Raw genomic sequence first — 24,279 nt, forward strand, 5'->3', positions numbered from 1 at the left:
ATGACGTCAGAGGCCAATGGCGGCCGCCGCGGCGACGACCGTAGAACCGTGGCAGGCTGCGGCTCCGCGGAGGAGGCGCTCGGCTGCGCGGCGGCCGCGGCAGAGGGAAGCAGCAGCCCGAGACCCGGAGACCGAGCTCGAGGCGCACAGCGGAGTCGCGCTTCGTCGCATCCGGGAGGCTAAGTGAGTCAGGGGTCGGTGCTGGTTCGAATCCTCGCGCCCCTGGGCAACTCTCTGAGCCTCAGTCTCCCCACGTGTGAAATGGGAATATACTGCAAACCCTGTAAGGGGTTATTGTGAGGATTTAACGGAGGTAACAGGCTCATTACAGGTCTGGATTATATTAAGCGCTCAATAAAGGCTGTCTTTCGTTTCATTGCAGTTACAGCTGTGTGAACTTGGGCAACTTGTACTCTCTGTGCCTCAGTTTTCTCATCTGTGGGATGGGAATGAAAATAGTACTTACTTAGGCTTGTTTTGAGGATTCAGTGAAGTAGTAAACGGAAACCATTTCCTGGCACGTGGTAAGTGCTGTGCCAGTGTTTGCTAAACACATTATTGTTATTATCTTCATTCGTTTATCGAACAACTGCCTTATACTTGACACTAGCGTAAGCATTCTGCACTCTATTGATGTTGAACACCGCAGCCATGCTAGGATCCTGGTAGCTCCCAGAGTTGCAAAGAGACATGGATAACATATGGAACCAGATTTCAAACCCAGATCCTTATGACTCCAAAACCTGTGCTTCCAGCTGTCCATTATTTAGGACTCTCCCACCCCAGATGTCCCCATTCCTTGCTCTGTACCTTAGAAAGTACATAGTGCCTAACACAGAGGAAGCACTCAATAAATGTTGCCTACTGTTGCTACTTAGTATTATTACCTTTATTTATTTGCAGTCCTTTTAAAGCTGAATAAATAGCCTCAGCGCTGCAGATCAGCATCTGAAGGGCCATCACAAGAAAAAGAAATGAGACTAATTTTGTGTGCCCCTCTCCGCTATAATTAAGGTCAAGAGGCAGTGGTGACTCAGAGGTTACCTTTGAATGGAAAAAAGTTGCTGACCAGCTGGCTGAGCCTGAAAAAAAAAAAAGGCAGCAGCAGTTCTTTCTAAGCTCTCAGAAGGTGCCAATCAGAGTGAGTGTGAGTGAGGTTTAGAGAACTCTTAAGGCACTTTCTGTATCCCTTGACATTGTTACTATTTCCTCAGCTTCTTCAGTATCCCCCGAGGAGCTCCCTGTTTCTCCCAGCGCCCTGAGTAGGGAGGGATCCAGCACTTTGCATGCTGATCTGTGCACACACCCACCAGTTGACAAAGAATTCCTGTGTACATTGTCACTTTCTTTTACCCTCTGTGACGAACATGAGACAGTCTTTGGGCAGATATTTTCCAATTCTCTCTACTTCTCTCCGAGCCCTCTAAACACTCTCTGGCTTATGACTTGTCAGTTTAAATCCAGTTCATTTTAATTCAGTCTTTGCTTTGTTGTGATCTAGGTTTGTGGAAACCAGTTGCCTTGAATAAAGAAAGCCCAGACACTTGGTTTTGTCTCTTCTTATACTTTCCTCTTAGAGTTATTTATAACAGAAGCCATTTATTGAGTACCTACTGTGTGCCAGGTACTGTGGTTAGAAATGTTAACCAATTGAATGCCTCCTGTAATCCTCTGTGATAGGTATGGTTCTTAGCCCCATTTTAGAGATGAGGAAACTAAAGTTCAGAAAGGCTAAATCCAACTATTTAACAACGATTTATTGAGCTGCAACTCTATGCCAGGCTCTGATGTGGACCAGGGATACACAATAGACCCAGACCCATCTGTGGGAATTGGGGGCCTCCTCCAGAGCCCCCTTTCCTGCCCACTCTGCGCCCCAGCAGTTTATGCTCTGGCTCTGGACATGATCAGCGTGTATCCCCCTCCTGTTGGTAAGGGTGGGCTGTGTGTCACAGAGCACTTCGTCCTCTGTGCATCCAGGTCGTGGTCAGGAGAGTCACTGTTGGGCGGCCCTGAGACGGATAGGACATAATCATGTCATTTCTTTTCTTGATAGGGAGGACCTGCTTATCTCTGATTTCTGGAGTTCGGCACTAGGTGGGTACCACGGTGAGCGGGAGGAGGGCCTGAACGTAGGCAAAGAAGGGAAGTAGTCCTCATCTGAGGACATTTTGCTTCAGAGTGGTGTACATGCTGGGTTCTAATTCCGACTTCTCCCCTTACAGCTCTGTGTCTCTCGGCATTTAACTACCTCTGACCTTCCATTTCTTTGTCTGTGAAAAAGGGCTGATAACGTACATGTCCTGTAGTTTTGGGAATTAAATGAGGCTGTTTACTTAAGTGCTTAGAACAGTAGTCCCCTGCTGCATAGAAGGCAACAAATATTAGCTATCATTATTGCTGAAATTTGTATTTATCCTGCTTTTCATTTATATTGCAGTGTAGACATTTTCCCCATATAATTATAATCTCTTCCTAAACATAGTGTGGCAAAATAATATTTATATATGAAGTGAACATTACCGTAGTTATTTTTATTCAGGGACACTTACATTTTTCCTTTGTTTTTTAGTTATTTTTATACATAACTTTACAATGAGCAATTTTTTGCATAAAGCTTTTACCAAATTTAGGATGACCTTCTCAGGATATAGTCCAGAAGTGGAATTGTTAAGTGAAAGATGGTGACCAACTTACTATCCATTGTCAAGTTGTTCTCCAAAAAGCTTTTACCAATTATTTTATCAGCAGGGAGTTAAAGAGCTAGTTTTTCATGCAAGCTTTCCTAGCCTGGGGGCTTATTTAAAGATATCTTTCCTGGTTTGATACGTGAAAAATCGGTATCCAATTGTTGTACTGTATGGGTTTTTGTTTTGCCTACAGATTTGTTCAACTAAATTCAATACCAGAGTAATAAAAGGAGAGACAAGAGAACCCTCCTCTGTATGAAAAGATTTAAACAGAGTATTTTTCATTACTTTCTTCAAGTGTCCAGCCTACCTGTTTTCTTTGAACCTTTTACACATTAAATATTTGTACTCCTAGCCATTTATGGTATGATTTTGAGAGTTATGCTCCTCTATTCTTTGTTATAATCTAAAAAGTAGGCATTTCAGGGCATAGTGTACATTTATTAGGAGGCTCCTGTTAAATTAGAATTAATTCACAGTAGAGTTTTATATGCACACTGTGCCCACGAATGAAGCCTATTTTTTGTTTGAAACAGCATCTTGGGTTTGGGGCCCTGGGAGTCCAGGGGCTGGGACAGCCTGTGGCCATTGCTGCACGTCCCAGGCATGTTTGGGAGTGAGGCCAGCGGCTTTTCTCTCCGAAAAGTTGAAGCCTTTACTGCTCTGCTCCCTTTCTCCCTGGGTCTGTGGACTTCTTTTGTGGGCGATTTGGTTCCCGGGGTCAGAGCACAGCCTCTGACGGCATATGGGGCCCTGCTCTTTCAGATGCCATCAATAGATGTCTTACAAAACATCTGAAACAATTGAAGTGCCCTGTAAGGACTCTCTCAGGTGCCCTTGGAAACCTGCACCTCGACTCACCAGATGAGTCAGACGTGGCCCCTGGCTCCATCCCAGGGGAGAACCTGGTCACAAGGCCCTGCCATTTGAAGTGTGTGTGTTATGGCATTGGGAACTTTGCCACCTGCGTCATAGCTAGAAACCAGCTAGCATTTTTGCTTCTCCTCTTGGAAAAGTGCCAGGTAAATTTTTAGTTTTCATCTTTATTTCTCCCTCCCCTGGTCTCGCACACAGATGTTTGGGTTGAAATCAATAACTCATTCTTCCATTCTAGATTCCCAGAAGTCACTGCTGGGTGTATGACCCTCTGTTTAGCCAACTTGAAATTGCCATTCTTAACACCCTGGGTGTGATTGTTCTCAGCGAGAATGAAGTAAGTGGTTTCAGAAAGGGGGGTAGGGCGAGCTATACAAATCCTGACTCAACTGACCATAGCCCCTACCCGCAACCACCAGTTTTCTTTGCGGTGGCAGTCATTCCTCTCCTCTGCTTGCTAATACATGAGTATAGTTCGTGACCAGCCGATCCACTGCCCACGTTTTGGTTTGTGTTGTGCCCATCAGAAATATTGAAATTACACAAATAGCATGAACCAGAACATGTTAGGTTTGCAAAAATCTTGTGAGAATTCTTTGTCCAGAAGTTATGCTAAGTTGGTATTTGCTGTTGCTACTAAAAAATAAAGACAACCAGGCACAGTTGCTCATGCCTGTAATCCCAGCACTTTGGGAGGCTGAGGTGGGAGGATCACTTGAGGCCAGGAGTTCAAGACCAGCCTGGGCAACATAGCAAGACCCTGTCTCAAAAAAAAAAAAAAAAAAAAGGAAGTAATTAGCCAGGCTTGGTGGCACATGCCTATAGCCCTAGCTACTTGGGAAGCTGAGCCCGGAGGATCGCTTGAGCCCAGGAGTTTGAAGTTGCTGTGAGCTATGATTGCATCACTGCACTCCAGCCTGGGTACGTAGCAAGATCCTGTATCTTAAAATAAAGATGACACAGTCTGGATCCCTCAAATGAGGTCTTTCTGGTTGGAATTTACCCTGTCCCCGGGGAGGTGATAAAAGGGATTAGCAAATCTCCCCTCTTTGATGTGGTAGCCCAGTTGTATCCCTAGCAGCTGGCTGCGAGTTGTGGATTAGTATTCTGCCTGTCCCTGCACCCCTCTGCCCGCCCCCCATTTGCTGGGATTTCTGAGACCTCTGAAAAAAGAAATTCATTTCTCAAGCACAGGGCTGAAGCCAGTATGGGCTAATACCTCTGAATTTAGTTGTACATTGTTTGGGGGATTATAGAATAATCATTTGATTCCTGTGTCCTGAAACTGCCACCTCGTTACTTACGTAACGTGAAAATTAGGCGCAGTCGAGAGGTGTCATTCCCTGATATTAGGAAGGTCCTAAAACACTGTTGTTCAATTCAGATGATTTTTCTGGGTGCCTGCTCTGTGCTAGGCAGGGAGCTTTGGGGAGGCCAAGATAAATGGGAGCCAGGCCCTGTGATGGAGGAGCCCATGGTCCCATCAGAGCACGTGGCCTGTGAACAGAGAAATGACGAGTGAAACAGGGAGGCGGAGCCTTGTGTCAGGAGCTACGACAGGAGAGGAGATGTCGAAGGGATGGAGGAAGGTTTCCTGGGACCGAGCTGGGATGTGAAGGCCTAGCCGGAGTTTGCTAGCCAGACAGAACCAGGACTGCACCAGCTGTGCAGAGCCAGCTGGTAAGGAGACCACTGCCAGTTTGTTACTCGCGCAGGGAAGCTGTAAGAACCATAGAGAGTGGAAGGCCACAGAGGGAGGCAGGGGCCGGGCAGCAAAGGGCCTAGTGTTCCTGGCCAAGGAGCTTGGCCATAGAGCAGTGGTTCTCACGAGGGGGTGATTGTGCCCCCCAGGAGACATCTGAAGAGGACTCAGTTATGGTGGGGGTCTGCAGACAGTGACACGGGAAGTGTAGAGGGTCACTGAACACAGTACGTGAGGGACAGTAACCATTGCCGTGCCTCCTGTCTTTGCTGTCATGGACCCAAAGAGCCCCTTCATCCGCCTGGAGCATTGTGTGTTCATGGGATGCACATTTGTTAAGTAAACACGAGTCCTTTCTGGACAGCATGATTTCCTGACTTTTTAAAGTCTTACATAATTGTATAGATTTCATACGTGCTAATGGAACTATTCCATAATCGAATTTAGTTTGTTTTTTTTCATTTGATACTTGTCTGTCCGCTCATTAGTAAGCTCTGTCCTCACCTTGCTGTCAGGAACAGGATGTGGGATGTTGACACGTGTGGTACTGTGTCCCCAGGAAGGGAAGCGGAGCGTTTGTGGGGAGCCCACCATCTTTTACATGCTGCACTGCGGGACGGCCTTGTACAACAACCTTTTGTGGAGTAACTGGTCGGCAGATGCCCTTTCCCGGATGATCGTCATCGGGAACAGTTTCAGAGGACTGGAGGAAAGGTAAGCCTGAGAACACAGGCCCCGGCAGGCCCTGACGTGAGTGGGGCCCAGCCTCAGACGGAGCCACGAGCAGGAACGGGTTCCGTGGTGGTTCTGCCCTGGGAAACGCTGCCCCACGGGGAGCTGGTGAAGGGCCGGAGGGAGGAGATGTCAGAACCCTGAGTCAAGCGATGAAGCAAATTAAGGAGTCTTTTTGCCAGTCATTCCTCCTTTCCCTTACGATAGACTGAAATGTTTTTGGAAAGCAGGGGAAACCTGTGGCTTCTCTGCCCCACACCCTCCCTGTGTTTCACAGTGCTTGAGTATCTGCTCTGTCATTTCTCTCTTGAGGAAAAGGGCACCTGTATTGGGGTATTCACATGTTCTACTAGTTAACCTATTGCATATCCTAAGCTGCTTTCCTGAATTCTTACTCTCCTTAAATAATCTTGCCTTTCTATGTGTTTTAAGTTGAATAAAACCATTCTCGTACCTCCTAATCATGGTCCCTTCTTATTTCCAGATTGTTGGCAAGAATTCTGCAGAAAAATTATCCCTACGTTGCGAAGGTATCTATTTGAATAAAGGGGCTGGGATAGAAAAGGGTGTGAAATCATACTATTTCTCCTCCACTGTGAAGAATTCCATCTTCACCAAAAACTCCTAGGAGGAAACTCGCAGGGGCTAACTGAAGACAGTGACATTAATACTGTGCTGTCCATGGGCTCTGTCTGTGGTCTGTGTTCCGGAAAGCTGTGACATTTTAGTGCATTTCTTAGTTTTCTCCTAATTCCCTTTATTCTCAGCATCATAGTCCATCATATCCACTGTCCTTGGGGCTTCCAATTCATTGCACAAAAGCATTTAAATCAAAATATCCTTACTTTTTAAAAACGACAATGGGGGTGACAAGTGGAAATCTGACCCAGAAGAGTGGGGGCTTACTGTGGCCATCAAGCTATTATATTTGAATTTTTCTGCTCAGATTTTAAAGGGACTGGAGGAGCTCGAGTTTCCTCAGACTTCACGGTTCATGGATGTATTTAATGACACCTCCATCCACTGGTTCCCCGTACAAAAGCTAGAACAGTTCTCCCCGGATATTTGGGCATCTCGGGAAGAACCAGATTATCAGGACTGTGAAGACCTTGAAATCATCAGGAATGAGAAGAGGACAGCTACTGACTAGAACCTGTCCTGATATGTTTGGTATTGGCTGCGGCAGAAGCTGCCACCAGAGACTAAAGGGAAACTGCCATGAAGGGACTGCAGAGCTCCTTTGCACTGGGCCAGATTTCAGAGATCGGAACAGGAAATGTGTCAACTTGGCTGTCCTGTTTCAAGGACGACACTCCATGTAAGGATCTGGTGGAAGGATTTATGTGCTTCTAAAGTAGCATCATGTTTTACATCCCGCCCTGGTGACCTGGCCTGAAGTGGCGCCTCTCCTGAATAGAGGAGTTATTACCCTTTGGCAGATGATTTAAAATACCGTTTATTCGTAACATGTCCCTCTCAGGTGCGAGTCTCTGCCGCGCCCCACCTGCCGGCTACTTGGCCATGTCGATCAGGCTCTGCAGGGAGGTGGGCACCCAGGTCTTCTCGCCCTGGACGAACACCACGCCCCGGTCGATGTAGATCACGATGCGGCCAAAGGTGTAGAGCTGCTTCCCCTCGTGCCGCTTGCCGATGACGGGCATGAAGACGATGTTGTGTTCCTCCGCCTTGGTCTCAATGAGGTCCTTAAAGTTCATGGGCACGGAGCTGGCGGCCACACCGATGCCCCTCTGGGCCATGTTCTCGGCCTCCCGCCGCTCCTGCATGGCCTCGTACTGGAAGTCCTTCCTCCGCTCCGTGTGCGTGAGATAGGCGATGTTCTCCCGAGCCCCTGGCTGCATGTAGGCGCCTGAGAGACAAAGCGGGCAGGGCAGTGAGGAAGGCGTTCCCAGAGGTGTGGAAGTTGACACCGTGACTTGGCCCGGGTCTGGGCACAACAGTGTGCCCCACGACTCACTGCAGGGCAGCTCTGCCTCACAGACACCACTCTGGGGGACGTCTGGATAAATGGCCAGTATCATGTGAAACACTGGTCTGAAGATCTGTGGCTAGTATCTGGTAACCACAGAGATTATTAAATATTCAACATAAAATGAAATATCTGCAAGGGATTTATCCTATTTGGGGAGCTGAAACATAGATGTCTAAAGGATAATACAGGACCATAAATGCCAAGTGCTACTTAAGGGGCACACACAGGGGACAGTTCTGGGAACATGAGGCCAGGGATGGCTGAGGAAGAGTTTCTAGAAAATAAGAAAGTGGACATGGCTCTTGAAGAACCTGGCTAAACAGAGAAGCATGTTTGCCTCATTAAACACAGTCTATAATTATATAATCTATGAATTTTCTGTTTTTCGTGTAATTGGCTAACTAGAAAGAATTAAAGATTCAGGAAATGGAAAATTCCAGTCCCACTGCCAGTCTTTAGCTGTGTAACCCCGAGCAAGCTCTTGGCCTTGCTGAGCTTACGTGTAAAACGTGGTTAGACTCGGTGATGTCCGCACAGGGTAGCACCGCACTGGTTGAAATAGGCTCCCAAATACAGAACCATGATATATTTCCCTTTACTCATGATCTGGGCAGAATGACTTACCTAAAACTTGGGAATGGATATTAAATGAACAGTGAACCACCTACTTCTGCCACAACAAAGATACGCCCTACTGAGAGCTGTACACAGACATTAACTCGCTCAATCCCCCTGTAACCTATGAAGTATGTATTACTACTATTTTTACAGGTAAAATGGGGCTAAAAGAGGGTAAGCAATTACTTAGTGTTAGACTGTCCACCCGACTCCGCCCTGTAAGATGTACGTGAGTGAAAGTACGCCAAGTCTGGCTGAGCAGAGGCACAAGTGAACCTTAAAAGGCCACAGCACAGTGGCTGGGAAGGCGGCCCTGGGGTCAGACCAGCGTGTCTGAATCCAGCCTGACACAGCTCCGTTCCGGGGCCTGTGCCCCGCCAGCCAGAGCCAGCCTGGGCAGGGCGGCCGACCACGAAACCGAGTCGGGAGGGTGAGGGCCAGCGCCGTACGTGCAAAGAGTGACCTGTGGTTTAGGCAGCCTCTGGGTACCGGAAAACTCGGATTCTGTGTCATGTACATGTGTAAAAACCTGGAAATCAGGGCCAGGGCGTCAAAAACGGGACTCCTCACTCACCGACATTGGAGGATACCGCCCTGTTCATGATGTCAAGTGCTTCATTAAATTTGTCCTTGATGGACGGATGTGCCAGCACCTGGTCTGAGAACATGGATTTCCAACCCAGGTACCACTTGGTGATCTCCTCGTAATTTGGGCTGTTACTGAGCCAGGAACACAGCACCTGCCAAAAAGAAAAAACCTTGCACCCACAGAGGCAACATATGGGAGCAAAAGTTCCACAGGGACCATTTGTTCTGCTCGATCCTGGTCCTACAAGCTGGTAACAACTGCTTTACAGGGATTCATAGGGGCTACACAGTCTGGCACGTAAGAGTATGGGGTTTGGAGTCAGCTGGGTGGCTAAGTGCCCTGACATGTCCCTATACAACAGGGATGCCACAGTCCCTACCCACCAGGGTCACTGTGATGAGCTGACATAATGCAAGTAAAGTGCTTAGAAGAGCATCAGGTATGTGACAAATTTTCAATAAGTGGTGGCCGCTATTATGATTACTTAATTCATTCCTGCCCTACCATGTAATTTATTTTGCATTGTGTAATTGCCCTTGTGGTCAGGCCTTGGCAGAAAATTAAGAGGATCCGCCTCCCCCCTCCCCCAGCTCCTCCCAAAAGACCAAAGCAAATCAAAGTGTACCTGAAGCCACTTGGGGAAGAAGTGCTTTTCAAGAAGTCCCACCAGGCTGGAGACAGAGATCATCCCTTCCCAGTCGATGACCCAGTAAAAAGCATCCATGTGCTGTTGGTGGGGGTTGATGACTAGCTCACCGAGACACATCCCTGCAAGGGAAGCCCAGGCTCTTAAGTTTCAGCTTCAGAATCAGCAAAGCCGCAGAAGCACAAAGAGCAAACTGTCACCAGACAATGTCAGTCTTTGATCTGCTTTTAAAGATGAATTTTAAGTTCTTGATATAGAATTCTTAAAAATAATTTTTTTCTCTAACCCAGAAATAAGCCCCTAATAATTTGGAGTAAAACACCACAAGAATTTCAGACCCCCAGTGGCTGTCCTGTTACAAGAAGCCAAAACTGTACCAATCAGAAAAACCATTAAGGCACACTGAGTTCAACTCTGTCACTGTGGACTGTTAGTCATGATTGTAAATAAACAGCAGAAAGGACCAAGTTATATTTATACTGAGCCTCTGCACAAAGTGGCACCTTTGTTACAGTACACAATATTGTGTACTAAGCATTGTCATGAACCCAGTGGCCATGTTTTAAATCGTTAGTGCCAGCCACAGAGCCCAGGGCACCGAAGCTGCTGGGCTTGGAATGCACCTCGCCCATTTCCTCACCCAGCTTGGGCACGATGTTCTTGACCATGAATGCCTCCCAGGAGCCAGGGGTGAAGACGTCTTTCCACGGCTGCAGGATGAGCTTGGCAGAGGAGTCGCTGGGGTGCCACTTCTGCAGGGCGCTGGACAGCTTGCTGCGGATGGGCGAATAGAGCGGCTCCAGCCGCGCCTGCATGAGGGGCAGCCACGGGTGGATCCACGAGTGGATGGGGACAGTGTCCGTCAGCGGGTTCCAGTTTTCCACCTGCACAGCGAGTGGGGAGAAGGGAGTTCGGGGACCGGGGGGCGGGAGGCAGTCACATAACAGCCCTGCAGGGTTAAAGGCAAGCGCTGTGCTTGCAGGAGGCCTTGTGCTGTCCGGCCGTGGCCCACAGTCCTTTGCACATTTCCTGCAGGACACAGTCTCCACTGTTAGGCACTAAGGGGCAGCCAAGGTGCCCTGTAGGCATTTGACACTCCATTTCCCCAAACAGAGACACTGACCCAAACAAATATGCCCCTTCTATTGTATGACATCTCAGAAACAATACCATTCTAATTTTGTTAAAGAAATCAAGAAAATGAATTCCCTCGAGGGCGATTTGGGGGAAAAAGTGCTAAGGCTGAAATTAACACTATAGAACAACAATTGTGTTGACAAAGTTAGCTGCAGCGTCTTAGCGGCACTGAGATAAGGAAGAGGGTGCTGAACAAGTCCTCATGGCTCCTGATGGCAGCTGTCTCCCAGGACCCTCCCCCTACCTCCTTCTGCAGCTTGGGGAAGATGAGTTGGTCCAGTATGTTATCTAAGATCCACACGGGAATAATGTGCACCCAACTATCCAAAAAATCCACCATCGGGTCACAGTTTCTTGGCTGCCACTGGTTGACAATATTTCGAACAAAAGGCATCCAGACTTCCCATATCAACCTATGGGGAAAAGGCAGAGGACAGGCTGGTTAACTGCACTGCTTGGTTTCAACCACCACCCACTCTCTAGAATAAGAAAAATGCAACAGCATGGAAATCCAATCGTGGAAAACCTTCAGGCCAGTCTCCCTGCTGGCCAGACCCGAGCCTGCGTCTTCCTTGCTCTCACAGCTGTCCCTTGACCTCTCCTTGGTCTCAGTAGTGCCTGCCTCGTTGGGATGCGTCAGGATCACAAGGGCCCCTTTCCGAGTGTCACGTGCTTTCCCACCTAGGGCCTAGACCACAGATGACGCTTCTCACCCTGTGGGTCACAGCTTGCCCATCACCTCCTCTGACAGAACTCTGACCAAGCCACGCACCCCCAAGTACGTGCCCACCCTTGTTACCTGTCTCACTGCAGCCGGTGTGCACCCTGTCTTTATTGTTCACTTCCGTATTTACCCCCTGCCCTTCCCGCTGCACTGCGGATGGAGGCTGTCTGCCCCACTCCCGGGGTGAGCCCTGCACCGAGCACATGCACGACACTCAGCGGACACTTGACAAGTGTCGGATGGATGAATGAGTGAATGACTTTGACTTTCTAGAACAGCGCCAACATGGAGCAGGAGATTAATAAAGACCAGTGCTGCCCCCTTCCCCAGCCCTCAGCAGTGCTTCCCGGCCGCCAGGAGACAGCAGCAGAAGGCAGAGCCCGTCCTGTGGTACCTGTGAAAGGCGTCTGCCGAGAGGTCCTGCCCACCGTGGGACAAGAGCTGGTCGTTCTCCAGGAGGCTTTTCCACTTGGAGATGATCTCGGTGCCGTAGGTGCAGTCCTGAGGAGGAACGCAGAGCGGCTGAGGGCAGCGGGCCAGCCGCCCTCCTCACGCTCCACACAATCCCATCAAGTCAGGGCAGCCCAGCTGAGAGCTGGGCAGGTCAGTTGCCCACCAACTCACTCTGAGGGGATCCCACTCCTTGAAGTACTCCTTCACGAGCGGATAGACGATGGCCACGGCGAGGTCCACGCGGTCTGACACCCGGTACTCCTCGTAGTACTTGTCCTGGAGGGTTTCGAAGACGCGGGCGCACTCATCCAGGGTGAGGGGGTTGCTGCAGTTGGGCTGCATCCGCCGCTCACACTCCTCCACCATCTCCAGCACCTTGCTGAGGTTGGAGATGACCCGCTCCTCATGGTCCAGGACCTCAGACATCTTTTCCAGCTCGTGGGAGAGGTTGACCACCATGTCCCGCTCATACTGCAGCTGCCGGTCATTCTGGATGATCTCCTGTTCTGTGAGGTCGATGAGCAGCTGCAGGTTGTGCTCCAGCTCGGGCAGCGCGAAGCCCGGGGCCTTGGCCTCTTTGCCGGGCTGCGGCGGCTGCTGGGACTGCAGCGGGAGCCCATCGTCGGGAATGTTGTGCTTGTGGCTGATCTGGCTGTAGCTGTAGTAGACCTTCTGCTCCCGGCCCGTCATGTCTATGACCTTGGAGAAGCCAGCAGGAGGGATGGAAGTTAACACTTACCATTGCTGTGCTGTTAAACATACAGCCAAGCCCGGGAAGGCACAGCGCTGGTGCAAGTGTGTAGAAACCACATCATTCAACAGGCCTGGAGAACAGCAGGGTTTCTCAAAGTGGGACCCATGCTGTACTAGGTCAGAGGGGACTCTCAGGACAAAACAATCACATGCAGCAAGTAGTTCCAGACTGGATCCCTTTGCACAAGCCAGATGGAGAAGACTTTTAGGAAATCTGATGAAATTTCAGTAGGGACTGAATATTAGTAGAGATAAAAATTTATTTTAATGGAAAGGTAGAGGCTGTACTGATCAAAGCAGGTAATAAAACACACACAACCAAAATATCACATTTTGTTAAAAAATATATATGCATATAAGCATAGAAAAAGATTTAGAATGTACATCAAGGTGTTAAAATTTGATAATCTTTTGGAGGATGGAAAATAGTATTTTATACTTTTGCCTCTCGGTATTTCCTAATTTTCTAAAATACACTATACATTCCAATTATAATAAGTTGTTTTTTCATTTAAAAACAGAAAATGTACAAAAAAGTTGTTGGACAAAAGCAACCTAGGAAATGAGCTACTTCCAATATTTTAGGAAAACTGAGGAAACCTGAATATGGGCTGTCCTGAAACAGAATTCTCTGTCATCACTTTGTTAAGTAAGAGCGTGATCCATGAACCACCTACATTAGAATCACTGGGCAAAAACAACAGAGTCCTGGGGTCCAGTCTACATCTACTGACTCAGAATCTCCGGGTGGGACCCAGATTCCCTTATCAGGTCCCCAGATAACAGGATGTACAACACACTGACGTTTCAGAAACCCATGTGAGGCTTTTGTTGAGTTCTGTAACACACTACATATCTACATCAATCTACAAAACGCAACTGTCACCATGGATCTTTGACGGCTTGGAAAAGTAATGGAAAAACCTAATACTCTGTGTGCACATAACAGTGGCTGAAAATTTCATCTTAAAAAAAAGAAAATACTTAATGCTGGAGGCTGGGCGCGGTGGATCGTTTGAGCTCAGGAGTTTGAGACCAACCTGAGCAAGATCGAGACCCTGTCTCTACTAAAAAAATAGAAAGAAATTAGCTGGACAACTAAAAATATATATAGAAAAAATTAGCCGGGCATGGTGGCCCATGCCTGTAGTCCCAGCTACTCGGGAGGCAGAGGCAGGAGGATTGCTTGAGCCCAGGAGTTTGAGGTTGCTGTGAGCTAAGCTGACACCACGGCACTCTAGCCTGGGCAAGAGTGAGACTCTGCCTCAAAAAAAATAAAAATAAAAATAAAAATACTTAATGCTGGCAAAGGTGCCCTGGGGACTCTGTCCTGCCCTCCTGGTCAGACAGAGTTGGTATAACCTCCCCAGTATTTAAATGCCTTAAGTACTTTCCTATTCTTTAATCTGGTGATTGTACTTCTAAGAATCTATCCTTACAAAGTGTCTGAAACAAAGACAAAGTTTTAGTAACAGGAATGTTATTAAATTCACTGTAAGCTCCAGAAAGACAGGAGCATTTGGTGTACCGCTGTAGCACCAGGAACAGTGCTGGCACAAGTAGGAGCTCAGTAACTGTTACTAAATATGCAGTGTAATGAACAGGAACATGCTTCCACCAAGTGAGAAAAGCAGGATACCAAGAAAAATAAAGCCTAGAAAGAAAACCCAGGGAACCTTAGAAAAGGTTCAGAGAGTAACCCTGAGGTAGCGGATTTTTTGTGTGTTTTCCAACATGTCCTGGGCCAGGTGCCCAAGGGTCCCTCATACCTTAACCTGAGAAAGCTCCTTCTGGGGAGCAGTGAGCTTCTTGCTAATCCTGCCCTTGGCCTTCAGCTCTTCCACTGTCTTGTAAGAGTATTTGGGCTTCTTCTTGCTTCCGCTTGGGTCTTTCCTCCACTGGCTCAGCTCTTTCTGAAATTCCTAAACCAGAGGGATACAGTCAGTTACAAGGAAGAACCCCTTTTTACAGTGGGTGGGGCCCCCAAGACCATTAACATTCACCAGCCTGTGTCTCAGATTGATGTGTAAGTTCTGAGTGAAGGACTACAGCTGAGTGGCATTGGGTATCTAAGGATACACCCTGACACACACTCACCCCCTTACAAATAATGAGGTTCAGAAGGCAGGTGCAGCAGACTGAGGGAGAAATAAAAAGGAAGACAAAGGAAACGTTTTCTGAGCATCAACTATGGACAGGCACTATACTAGTTTGAAAGTTATCTTACATAAAACTTAGCAATACAACGTAAAGCATTTTGGTTTTCAGTACACAAAAGGTTCTAATTAAAAATGAAGAGAAACAAGCAGGCCCTAAGTCTCAAGGCAAAGCTATCTTTCACAATAAGGGTCTGCAAAACCCCCCTGCAGGAGGATCTAACGTAAAGGGGGCGACTGTCAGTCTGAGGGGAGTAGACAGAGTCCAACCCCCAGAAGTTGGTTTTGCGGTGGTGGTTTTGTTTTTTCCACACTGGCTAAAATTTATAACGTTTTCTCAAACAGTATCTAGACTTCTGGCTACACTGGGCAAATCGGAAGATCAGGCAACACGGAGCCCACATGCTCACAGGAGACAATCGCCCAGAGCTGAACAGAGACTTCCCCTCTAATGGCCTCGTACTCACCCGTGTGCCTCAGTCCCCACCACTCCCTGTTGTCCCGCACCTGGCTCGTCTTACTCCTGTCCCATGCCTGGCACCTGCCATCTGGCTTCTAAAGCTCAGAACCCCTGACTCAGAGTGATCAATCCCACGTTTTCGAATGTTTCCTTCCTCATTAAAAGGAGGTCAGTGACAAGAAGAGTAACGTGTTTCTCAGCAGCATCCTGCTTTCCCCTCGTAAATGCAAAGGAAAAAAGAGTAATATGTCAATCGAGAGAGCTGGCCTTCTAGCACTGGTGTAGAGATGCACAGCAGCCAGCAGATGGCGCCCTGCTGCACGCGGGCTGAAGACCGAGGCCCTGCAGAGGGCCATGGCCGCACCAGGATGGCCCGGGCTCCTCTCTGAATGCACTTCCTTCCCCTCCGCCCTGTGTGCTACTCTCCTGCCACAACTGCTTCCTTTCCGGTCTCTTCACCATGGAGCTCACACTGCTCCGTGCGCTCTGGCTTCTCAACTCACCCTGCAGCTGGCACCTTCTCTTTGGCCAAGTCTCACGGCGATCCTTCCCTAAAAGGTTTCCCTGGCCACCGCATTTATTAAAAGTAGGCCAACACCCCTCTCCCCCAACCTTATTTTCTGTCTAGGCAGCTCCTAGCACCGACTGTCACTTCTACCCACACTGGAGTTGCTTGTTCACTGTCCCTGTCTGTCCCCGAGGCTCCAAGCCCTCTCACCACAGCACAGCGAGCCTCCCGAACAGCAGCAGGCAGACGGCAGGTGTGCAATGAACACCTGGAAACGGAATGAATGGAGGAGCGCACCGACAGCGACGTGAAAAGGCACCGGGACACCGGCCACCCACTGGTTACCTCTTCGGCCTCTTCTTCCGAGTCAACCACAGGGAAGTCTTGCAGGGACTGAGTGGTACGCTCCGAACCGTAGGCCCCGACGGCTCCTTTTCCTTTTCTCTGTTTGGCTTCGATCGGGTTAATGATACCTGACAAATACCAGCAAAGGAAAACAGGGAATTCAGATCACGGCAATTCGTGTATGTGAACAAGTCGCTCAGTGAGATCGCACTTCCTTGCTCCTTACACGAAACAACACACTGCGCAGGGAGGCGAGCGCCTCTCTGCCCTTGGAACGCTGTCCATGTCCTGTGTGATCTGAAACTTCTGGGCACTTATGCTTCCACACAGCAGTCTGCTGACCTGAGGTTATTTATGTCCTAAGTACAGATTTTCATTTCCACCTGGATTCACTGTTTTAGTGGAGGGGAAGAAAACAGAACAATTCATTTATAACTGAACTCCAGCATAGTACTCTACAGTTTACTTATCTGAAAGCTTCTGTCATGGAAAATGCAGTAATTCGGTTATTATATTAATTCTGATTGAAGTGAAACTGCAATTTAACATGAGACTCCTCGTCTATTTTACTTAGTAGTTCATATCACCTATGTTTAACTGCTTTTATAACACGTTTAAGGCCGAGCACATTGGCTCATGCCTATAATCCCAGCACTTTGGAAGGCTGAGGCAGGATTACTTAAGCCCAGAAGTTCAAGGCCAGCCTGGGTAACAGTAAAACCCTATCTCTGTAAAAAGTAATAATAAGTTTAAGCCCTAGAAATAAATGTTGTGTTTTTCTCATAGAAGAGCTTATAAATAGGACCACAATATTTCAATACATATTCCCCACCCCCCTTCCATTTAGTACGGTTGAAATCTCACATAAAAACTGTCCCCTTGTTCTCATTCCAGGTCACCATGTCTACCTTCATTCAAGTTCATGTATTTTTTTTCATACAGCTGATGTTTTCAACACATAACCTGGATTTCACTTTAATAATTATTTAGAGATAGGAATTTGAAGTATAGAGAATACTTTTGATTATATCCAGTTGGAGATCACTCATAGAGTAGCTCAAGAAAAGAGGAAAAGTTCCTGCAGGAAGAATCAGCTGCTTGGTTTGAGAGGCTTGAGTGATAAGGAGGTTAGAATGTGTGACAGGGGCTGTGCCTCAATGGGGCTGGGCGTGGGAGGATAAGAGGAGACGGGGCTACTGAGTGAAGATGGAGGTAACCAACGTAGGATTTGCTCAGCCAATTGTACAGCCATATGCCTCTAGCTAGTAAAAAAACTACACATGGGAAGGGGAGGGAAAAAGAAAAACTACACACAATGTTTTTCTTGATATTCCTGAAGGATAAATAACCATTCTGCAAAACTGAAACCCTTCTAAGCAAGGACTGCAAACTCCAATGCCTTCAGGGCCCAGAAATGTTAATGTAAATGGATAAAGTGGGTTGAGGTGGAAGACAACAGGGAGTGGTGGAGACTGCTTCCAAGAGAAGGCCATGTGCACTATCCCAGGGGCAGCTCTGATTCAGCTAAACTAATGACTGCTAGAATTTTAGGTGAAAATGTCTGATTTTTAAATATCGGCAACTAATTCATTTTTTTAGAAGCACTGGTCAGGCCAAAAAAGCAGCCTGTCTTCAGCCTGTTTTAGACCCTAACCCTTTTCCTCCCTCTGAAACAAGTATTTCATTTAACTTCAGTTTTGATAAAGCAAAGAAGCTTAGGAGCACAGATGTCTTGTGCTGGCAAACCACGCTGCAGACTCACAGTACTTGTAAAAGGGAAGAAGCAGAGAAAATCTCTCCTTCCCTCTGCCCGCCTCCCCTGTGCAAGACAACGAGGGGGAGGATGCCACACCTTGTGCGTTCTTCCCGAGCCCCCGTCCAGGGACGTAGCCCATCTTCTGAAGAAGCTTCTGTCCGATTCCTTTCGTGTGTCTTTCCCAGCTGCCAAAGTCCATGAAAGATTTGGTTCCTCCTGCAAACCCTTTCTGGCTGGGCTTAAAATTCCCACCCTGCAAAGAAGAAAAATCAAAGTTTAGTAAATGGAAAAAGAAAGACCTAAGAAAGTGTGGTTGATGGGAACATGCCCTCCCGTTTACAGAGCAGCACTATGGAAAGTGTCATATGAACCAAACATATAATCTGTGATCTGTGTCAGGGAAGAAAAGAGACTGCACTACGCACATCACGCCTCGCAGAAACCTGGTGCCACCAGGAGAAACCCGCACCACTGCATGCCAGCTGAGCTTCTCCCTAGCTAGCAAGTGCTTGGGCCACAATGACCTTTGAAGGCTGTTACTGAGGTCGCAATCCTGCAATAAAAACTACCGTTTTTAACTTCTTTGGTCCAAGATCCTTAGGGAAGTCCTCCTGCTTAACGGGTTTCTCTTCATCATCGGAATCTTCCAGCTCCGCCTCCTCTGCCGCCCCTTTCTTGAGCCCAGCGCTGATGAAGTTGACTGGCGCGGAGTAGTCGCGGGCCCTGCAGGCAGAGACACAGACCCCAGGGGTTTGGAAAGAACTCTTCTGCTGCCGCCCCTTGGTAGAAACTCTGCCCACTACAGAATTCCTTACAGTAGACCTCATGGGACCCATTTTAAAGGAGTAACACGTTTCTGTTTATGTCAAAATATCAAAAGGGCCCCAGATTGGGCTTCCGGTAATCACACTTAACATTTTTACTTGATATGTTCAATTTAAATCTCTGGTTGGACAGTTACATCACTGCAAAGTTGATTATAAATTCAAAATATAATGAGATAATCCAATTTTTAATGTAAAATTATCTTAAAAAGCATTTGTTTTAGAAACTCAAGTATAAAAATCACAGGAACAGAAATCTGATAGATAAAAATCATAAATAAAATACATTAAAAGATTATATGAATATAAAGATACATAGCAATATTAATGAAACTGAGAAAAAGCTCATATCCATTAAGTTTATTTAAATATGAAAACTAAACTGAAATCCCTAAGAAATTAACCGTAAAATGGACTGTGTTGATTGAAACCCCAACTGCCTCAAGAATGGCACTAACATTAAGTCATCAACTTCAGTTCCTTTTTGTATAAAATAAAGCTGATGTATTTGTAAGGTATGGTTAAAAGAATACAGAGAAAAAATTCCAGAGAAAAAACCCTGGGAATATTGCAAATATTTTTTCCAGAGAAAAAACCCTGGGAATATTGCAAATAAAGTGATGCTTTATAAAATGCCCAACCTACTAATTAAACATCCCCAGGGCAGCAATAGAATTCAGAGAATTTTTTTCCTAAAAGATGCAATATAACTTAGCAATTAAGAGCCCAAACTCTAGAGTCAGACAGGTCCCGACTGCAACTCTAGTTCAGCTTCTGCCTACCTGTGTGACCACTGGCCTCAGTTTCCTAATCTGTAAAATGGGGATGATAATAATGGTCCCTTTCTCATAGGGATCATAAAACCAGGCTTGTGAAGTTCCCAGAACATGTAAGCCGCCAACAGATGTCAGCTGCTATTATGTTCTTATGTTTATGCAATTTTGATCCCCGATACTTGTCAGCTGCTTTTAGACTTGCTTGTGGATGAGAAGAGGCTGAACTGATGCCTACGCTCTGTCTCTCCCAGCCTCCTTTGGAAAAAACACAATCTGAACGGGCTGGAGCCTACAGGCCACAGGTGTGGCCACACACAGAAAAACCCAAAGCTGCCACACCCTGGTCAAACGAGTTGCAGCCGGCACACACACAACTCCCACTAAAAGGAGACTCTCAGCCTGAATCCTCATCTCCCGCCACCATCCCAGCCCAGGCCGCCACCACCTCTGCAGGGACCACTGCCTTGGCCTCCTCACAGAGCTGCCTTCCGCTGCGGCTCCACGCCGACTCTGCCCTCCTGCAAAACAGTCTTCTCAGAACACAACGGCCCCACATCACAGCCTCTTCAAACTATGCTCCCTCTCCCTCTCTCTGCCCCAGCCCCCAAAACCTTTTATATCCTTGTGGACACCCTGTTGCCTCCCATCAAAGGCCTCTGCATACTCATGCTCCTCCTACCACCCTAGTCACCTTCTACGTTCATATCAGTGTAAGGGTCACTTCTCCAGGGAACTCTTCCCTGGCCTCCCAGAAGAGGTGAAACGCCCTAAAATGTGCTCTCCCTCATGTCCTAAGTCACAGTACGAAGTTTGATCTAGTCATTGATTAATGCCTGTCTCTATCCACTAGAGTCTAGATTCCAGGAAGGCAAGGACTGGGTCTACAGCACAAGGCCTAACACACAGTAATCACTCAGCAAACACTGACTCCTAATTAAATCAGTGAAAGAGCAGCACTCTAGCCTAAAGAGAAAACAGGACCTCCCTAGCTGATGTCGTAGCTAAAGGGACTTAATAAAGCCAAGAGAGAAGTACAATTGTCAGGGTATCTCCCCCCACCCCCTCTCCATCTATCTCTCTCTCTCCTCCCTAAATCACAGGGAAGCAGCCCCATGCCAGACATTACCGTTTGCCTCCAAAGCTGGGCCTTTCATCATCCGAGTCTCGCTCTGCCCACACCCCATAGGTGGCTTCTTCCTTGGTCTGCCAGTGGCGCTGCCGGTTGGGGTTGAACTCATTCTGGAGATCCCAGTCAGTGATCTCAAAGTTTTCCCGCTCGTCGTCATCATCATCGATGCGGCCTTCCCCGTCCCGGTACAAGTGGGACAGCGACATGGCCAGTCACTAAAGGAAGGCACAAAAAAGGGCAGGGTCTGCGATCAGTACCGAGGGCAATAGCAGAAAGATTCCCTGTGAGTCTCTATTCTTTGCTGCCTTCAGAACTTCCTCCAAATTCAAAGTCTATTAAAATCATTGTTACTATTCAATAAACCAGATATTAAAAACATATTTCAGAAAACAATCAGTACTAAAACAGGTGAACAAAAGACTACTAGCAGTTTGTATGAGTCTCAAAAAGTACGTATTTCCTTGTCCTAGTCAATGTCATAAATATCACATACAATCGCGCACACACACAAACCACACAGAAATAACCAAGTATGTTATTCTACATATTATTGCCTCAGAAATTTGGTGGACTTCTTAGATTCCAGATTTTTATAATAATTTCTTTCCATGATTTTTTAGAATGTTTTCTGAAATACATTACTTGATGAGACTCAAAGACTCTTGTTATAACTAAGTTTTCCTCCCAAAACACAAATCTCTTCTGATGTTCTGGAAGGCTATAAGACTTTTGAACACGATCTTAAAAGTAGATGTCCATAGACTGGAATACAGAATCCACCTCTTGGTAGCTGGGTGATGAGATTCAGTTGTCCCTTTCTTAAATTGGAGTTAACTACTGTACCAACCTTAGTAAATGCTTGTAAGGCAGATTCAGTGAGTTCACAATAAGTGATCAAGAAACAACAGCTTCTGTAGTCCCATGATTAGGTTCATCACCCTTACTGTTACTGGACCAGAGAGTGAATTTAGCAAGGTAATAGTGAGATCAGGCATGCTAAAATCACAGCCCAAGTTCAAATTCCAACTTTACCAGATACTCAGCGTAGGAGTATTAAATGCACATAAGTGCCAAGCATGGTGCACCACACAGTAATTCATGCAGTTTACACAGGCAGTGTCAAACTCTGGTCAGCTCTGCCAGAAAGCTATCCCTGCTTCCTCTACTCACTGGTGACTGGTTGGGTACAGCTGGTCCCAACCTCTTCCAGGAGTGCATAGGAAGGAAATGCTCTCAGAGCAGGTGGGGAGTCCCCAAAACATGGGAATAAGTGCCACTGCCTCCTTGGGCACAGAGCATGGTAATAATGCCAGATTAGTCATGTGTTATGAAGCCCTCAGTAGATGCTAGGTACACGGTGGGTGCCTGAGGCCAATTATCTAATGCCACCATCAAAACACTTCTATGATACAAGACAGGTACTACTGGCACAGTGGTTCACACCTGTAATCCTAGCACTCTAGGCCGAGACAGGATTACTTGAGGCCAGGAGGTCAAGACCAATCTGAGCAAGAGACACTGTTTCTACAAAAAATAGAAAAATTAGCCGGACGTGATAGCACGCGCCTTGGGAGGCTGGGACAGGAGGATCGCTTGAGCCCAGGAGTTTGAGGTTGCAGTGAGCTATGATCATGCCACTGCACTCTAGCCCGGGTGAGCGAGACGCTGTCTCGAAAAGAGAAAGGGAAACGGAAAGGGAAAAGGAAAAAGGAAAGGAATGAAAGGGAAAGAAAAGAAAAAGGGAAAAAAGGAGGCTCAGAGAAGTTCGGAGAGTCGCCCTGGGTTCCACAGCTGGCAGGGCTCGAAACCAGGAAGGCCTGAAGCCGGGACTCTACCCTGCTGTCCAAGCATCTCAAGGAGGCTCAGACTTCTAACCCGGCCCGGGCTCTGCCTCCCCGTGCCCCGAGCAAGGCCGCCCCTCTCCGTGCCTTGGCAGAGCTGCCTGCAAAACAATCCCACACCAGCTTCGGCGAGACCCGCCTTCCCCGGGCCCTCGCCCCTACTCCCACCGGCGCTGACTCCGCTCGTCCCCTCCCCTCTCCCCGGCCCTGCTCACCTCTCCGAGAGTCCAGATCACCAAACTCAGCTCCACACTCGGCGCGGAAACAGCCCGGCTCCAGCGGCCGGAACCCGGATGTGCCGGGGCCGGCGCTCCGGAAATGACGTTACGCGGCCGCAAATGGCGCGTTGGTTGCCATGGCAACGACGGAACGCGAGAACGAGTTTGGCTCGAGAGCAGCGGACTGAGATTCTAGAAAGGAGAGGCGGACTTGCAGGGCCCGGAATGGCTCGGGCGTGATTCCCCAGCTGTGCCGGCCTCCCTGCCGCGCCTGCTTGGTACTGCGACGCCCAGCCTCCGACGGCTGGTTGTGGAAGTCGCTGAGTCACTTTTGCCTTTGCCGGTCTGAGATTCTAAATCTGTAAAATGGGGATATAGGACTGGCTCATAGGAGAGTTACGAGAAATACTGTGAGACAGTAGGGGTCCTGGGACACAGCGTTCACATGGGAGTAATGAAGGTCATGCCCCTGTCTGCTGTCTCCTTGGCTCAGTATAGTCACCGTGTGAGCGCAGGACAGTTGTCTTATGCGGAGTTCGAGAGCGAATAAGGCAATGAATAGGACAACTCTAGAGTCTCCCAGGTATTCTCTCCAGGAAATATTTCCATTTTCTTCCTTTCCAGCAGATTGGTAAATAAATTCATTCATTCACTGACCTATTTTAAATGCACTCGGTGCCTCCTCCCCCAGGGAGAACAATGAACAAGTCACGGGCCCTCCCAGGGAAGCCCTCACCAGCCGCGGGACTCTTCCTAGACTTTAACTGCACACAGGTTCTGGAGTTCCAATCTTGACTCTGCAATTTACCGCCTGGGAACCTCGAGCATGTCCTCTGACATCTAAGCATAAGTTTTCTCTTCGGCAAGATGGTTGAGGATTCAGTAAAATAAAACTTTTAGGCTATGAAAACTGTATATGGCACACAGCAGGTGCTTAGAAAGTGTTAGCGGTTAATTTTTGCTTGTGTTTCCATTCTCCTCCATGTGATGAAAAGATCCAAGAGGCAAAAGTTGGCATATACAGAGCACTGGACTTGGAATCAAAAGGCCTAGGTCTATTGTTACATGGTTGGTATGAATTAAACAAGAACTTCCATGAACCCGCTTAAATGTGGGCTTCTTGGGAATGGAGACTGACTTAATGACCTCTGTATTCCCCGCGACATGTCGAGTCACTGTGCCTGACACATAGTAAGTATTCAGGAAAGAAACCAGAGAATGAGGTTTTAGCACAGGACAGGGCCAGGGTAGAGTGTCTGACAGACTACAAGGTCCATCGGGGAACAGAGTGAGGGAAACAAGGAGAAAACAAGTGTTTGAATCTGTGCCTGAAAATGTATATATATCTGTTTATAG

General features: G+C 47.6%; 2 protein-coding genes across 3 annotated transcripts; one reads left to right on the plus strand and one right to left on the minus strand.

The window, feature by feature from the left end:
* Window positions 1–4: 4 nt before the first annotated feature.
* SRRD (SRR1 domain containing) lies at window positions 5–15,702 on the plus strand. Of its 2 annotated transcripts, none has more exons than XM_045534361.1 (7): window positions 5–183; window positions 2,057–2,097; window positions 3,456–3,712; window positions 3,805–3,903; window positions 5,828–5,982; window positions 6,485–6,530; window positions 15,412–15,702. In XM_045534361.1, the coding sequence occupies exons 1-7, from the start codon at window positions 17–19 to the stop codon at window positions 15,649–15,651; spliced, it is 1,005 nt and encodes a 334-aa protein (XP_045390317.1). In that variant the 5' UTR covers window positions 5–16; the 3' UTR covers window positions 15,652–15,702. The 2 variants fall into 2 exon arrangements, with proteins under 2 accessions (XP_045390317.1, XP_045390318.1); XM_045534362.1 differs by lacking the exon at window positions 15,412–15,702 and adding an exon at window positions 6,947–8,351.
* On the minus strand, window positions 7,438–23,019 carry TFIP11 (tuftelin interacting protein 11). Its single transcript, XM_045534360.1, has 13 exons — window positions 22,921–23,019; window positions 20,862–21,079; window positions 18,705–18,858; window positions 18,232–18,388; window positions 16,380–16,507; window positions 14,680–14,832; window positions 12,329–12,856; window positions 12,099–12,205; window positions 11,225–11,393; window positions 10,484–10,727; window positions 9,823–9,965; window positions 9,183–9,348; window positions 7,438–7,867 (listed from the first exon to the last, which is right to left on the minus strand). Exons 2-13 carry the CDS (start codon window positions 21,068–21,070, stop codon window positions 7,512–7,514), a joined length of 2,514 nt encoding a protein of 837 aa, XP_045390316.1. The 5' UTR covers window positions 21,071–21,079; window positions 22,921–23,019; the 3' UTR covers window positions 7,438–7,511.
* Window positions 23,020–24,279: the final 1,260 nt, after the last annotated feature.

This window comes from Lemur catta, chromosome 21 (genome assembly GCF_020740605.2).
Source record: "Lemur catta isolate mLemCat1 chromosome 21, mLemCat1.pri, whole genome shotgun sequence".
NCBI classification, from domain to species: domain Eukaryota; kingdom Metazoa; phylum Chordata; class Mammalia; order Primates; family Lemuridae; genus Lemur; species Lemur catta.

What these genes read in the sequence shown, in the direction of transcription:
- TFIP11 (XM_045534360.1), bottom strand. Translation starts at nt 21,070, where the DNA reads ATGTCGCTGTCCCACTTGTACCGGGACGGGGAAGGCCGCATCGATGAT. An exon ending in TCGGCAGACGCCTTTCACAG is followed by an intron (nt 11,394 to 12,098) that starts GTACCACAGGAC and finishes TTTTCCCCATAG; the next exon opens with GTTGATATGGGAAGTCTGGA. An exon ending in GGCGGTATCCTCCAATGTCG is followed by an intron (nt 7,868 to 9,182) that starts GTGAGTGAGGAG and finishes TTTGTCTCTCAG; the next exon opens with GCGCCTACATGCAGCCAGGG.
- SRRD (XM_045534361.1), top strand. Translation starts at nt 17, where the DNA reads ATGGCGGCCGCCGCGGCGACGACCGTAGAACCGTGGCAGGCTGCGGCT. An exon ending in TTGTTCTCAGCGAGAATGAA is followed by an intron (nt 3,904 to 5,827) that starts GTAAGTGGTTTC and finishes CTGTGTCCCCAG; the next exon opens with GAAGGGAAGCGGAGCGTTTG. An exon ending in ATTATCCCTACGTTGCGAAG is followed by an intron (nt 6,531 to 15,411) that starts GTATCTATTTGA and finishes TTTCTCAAACAG; the next exon opens with TATCTAGACTTCTGGCTACA.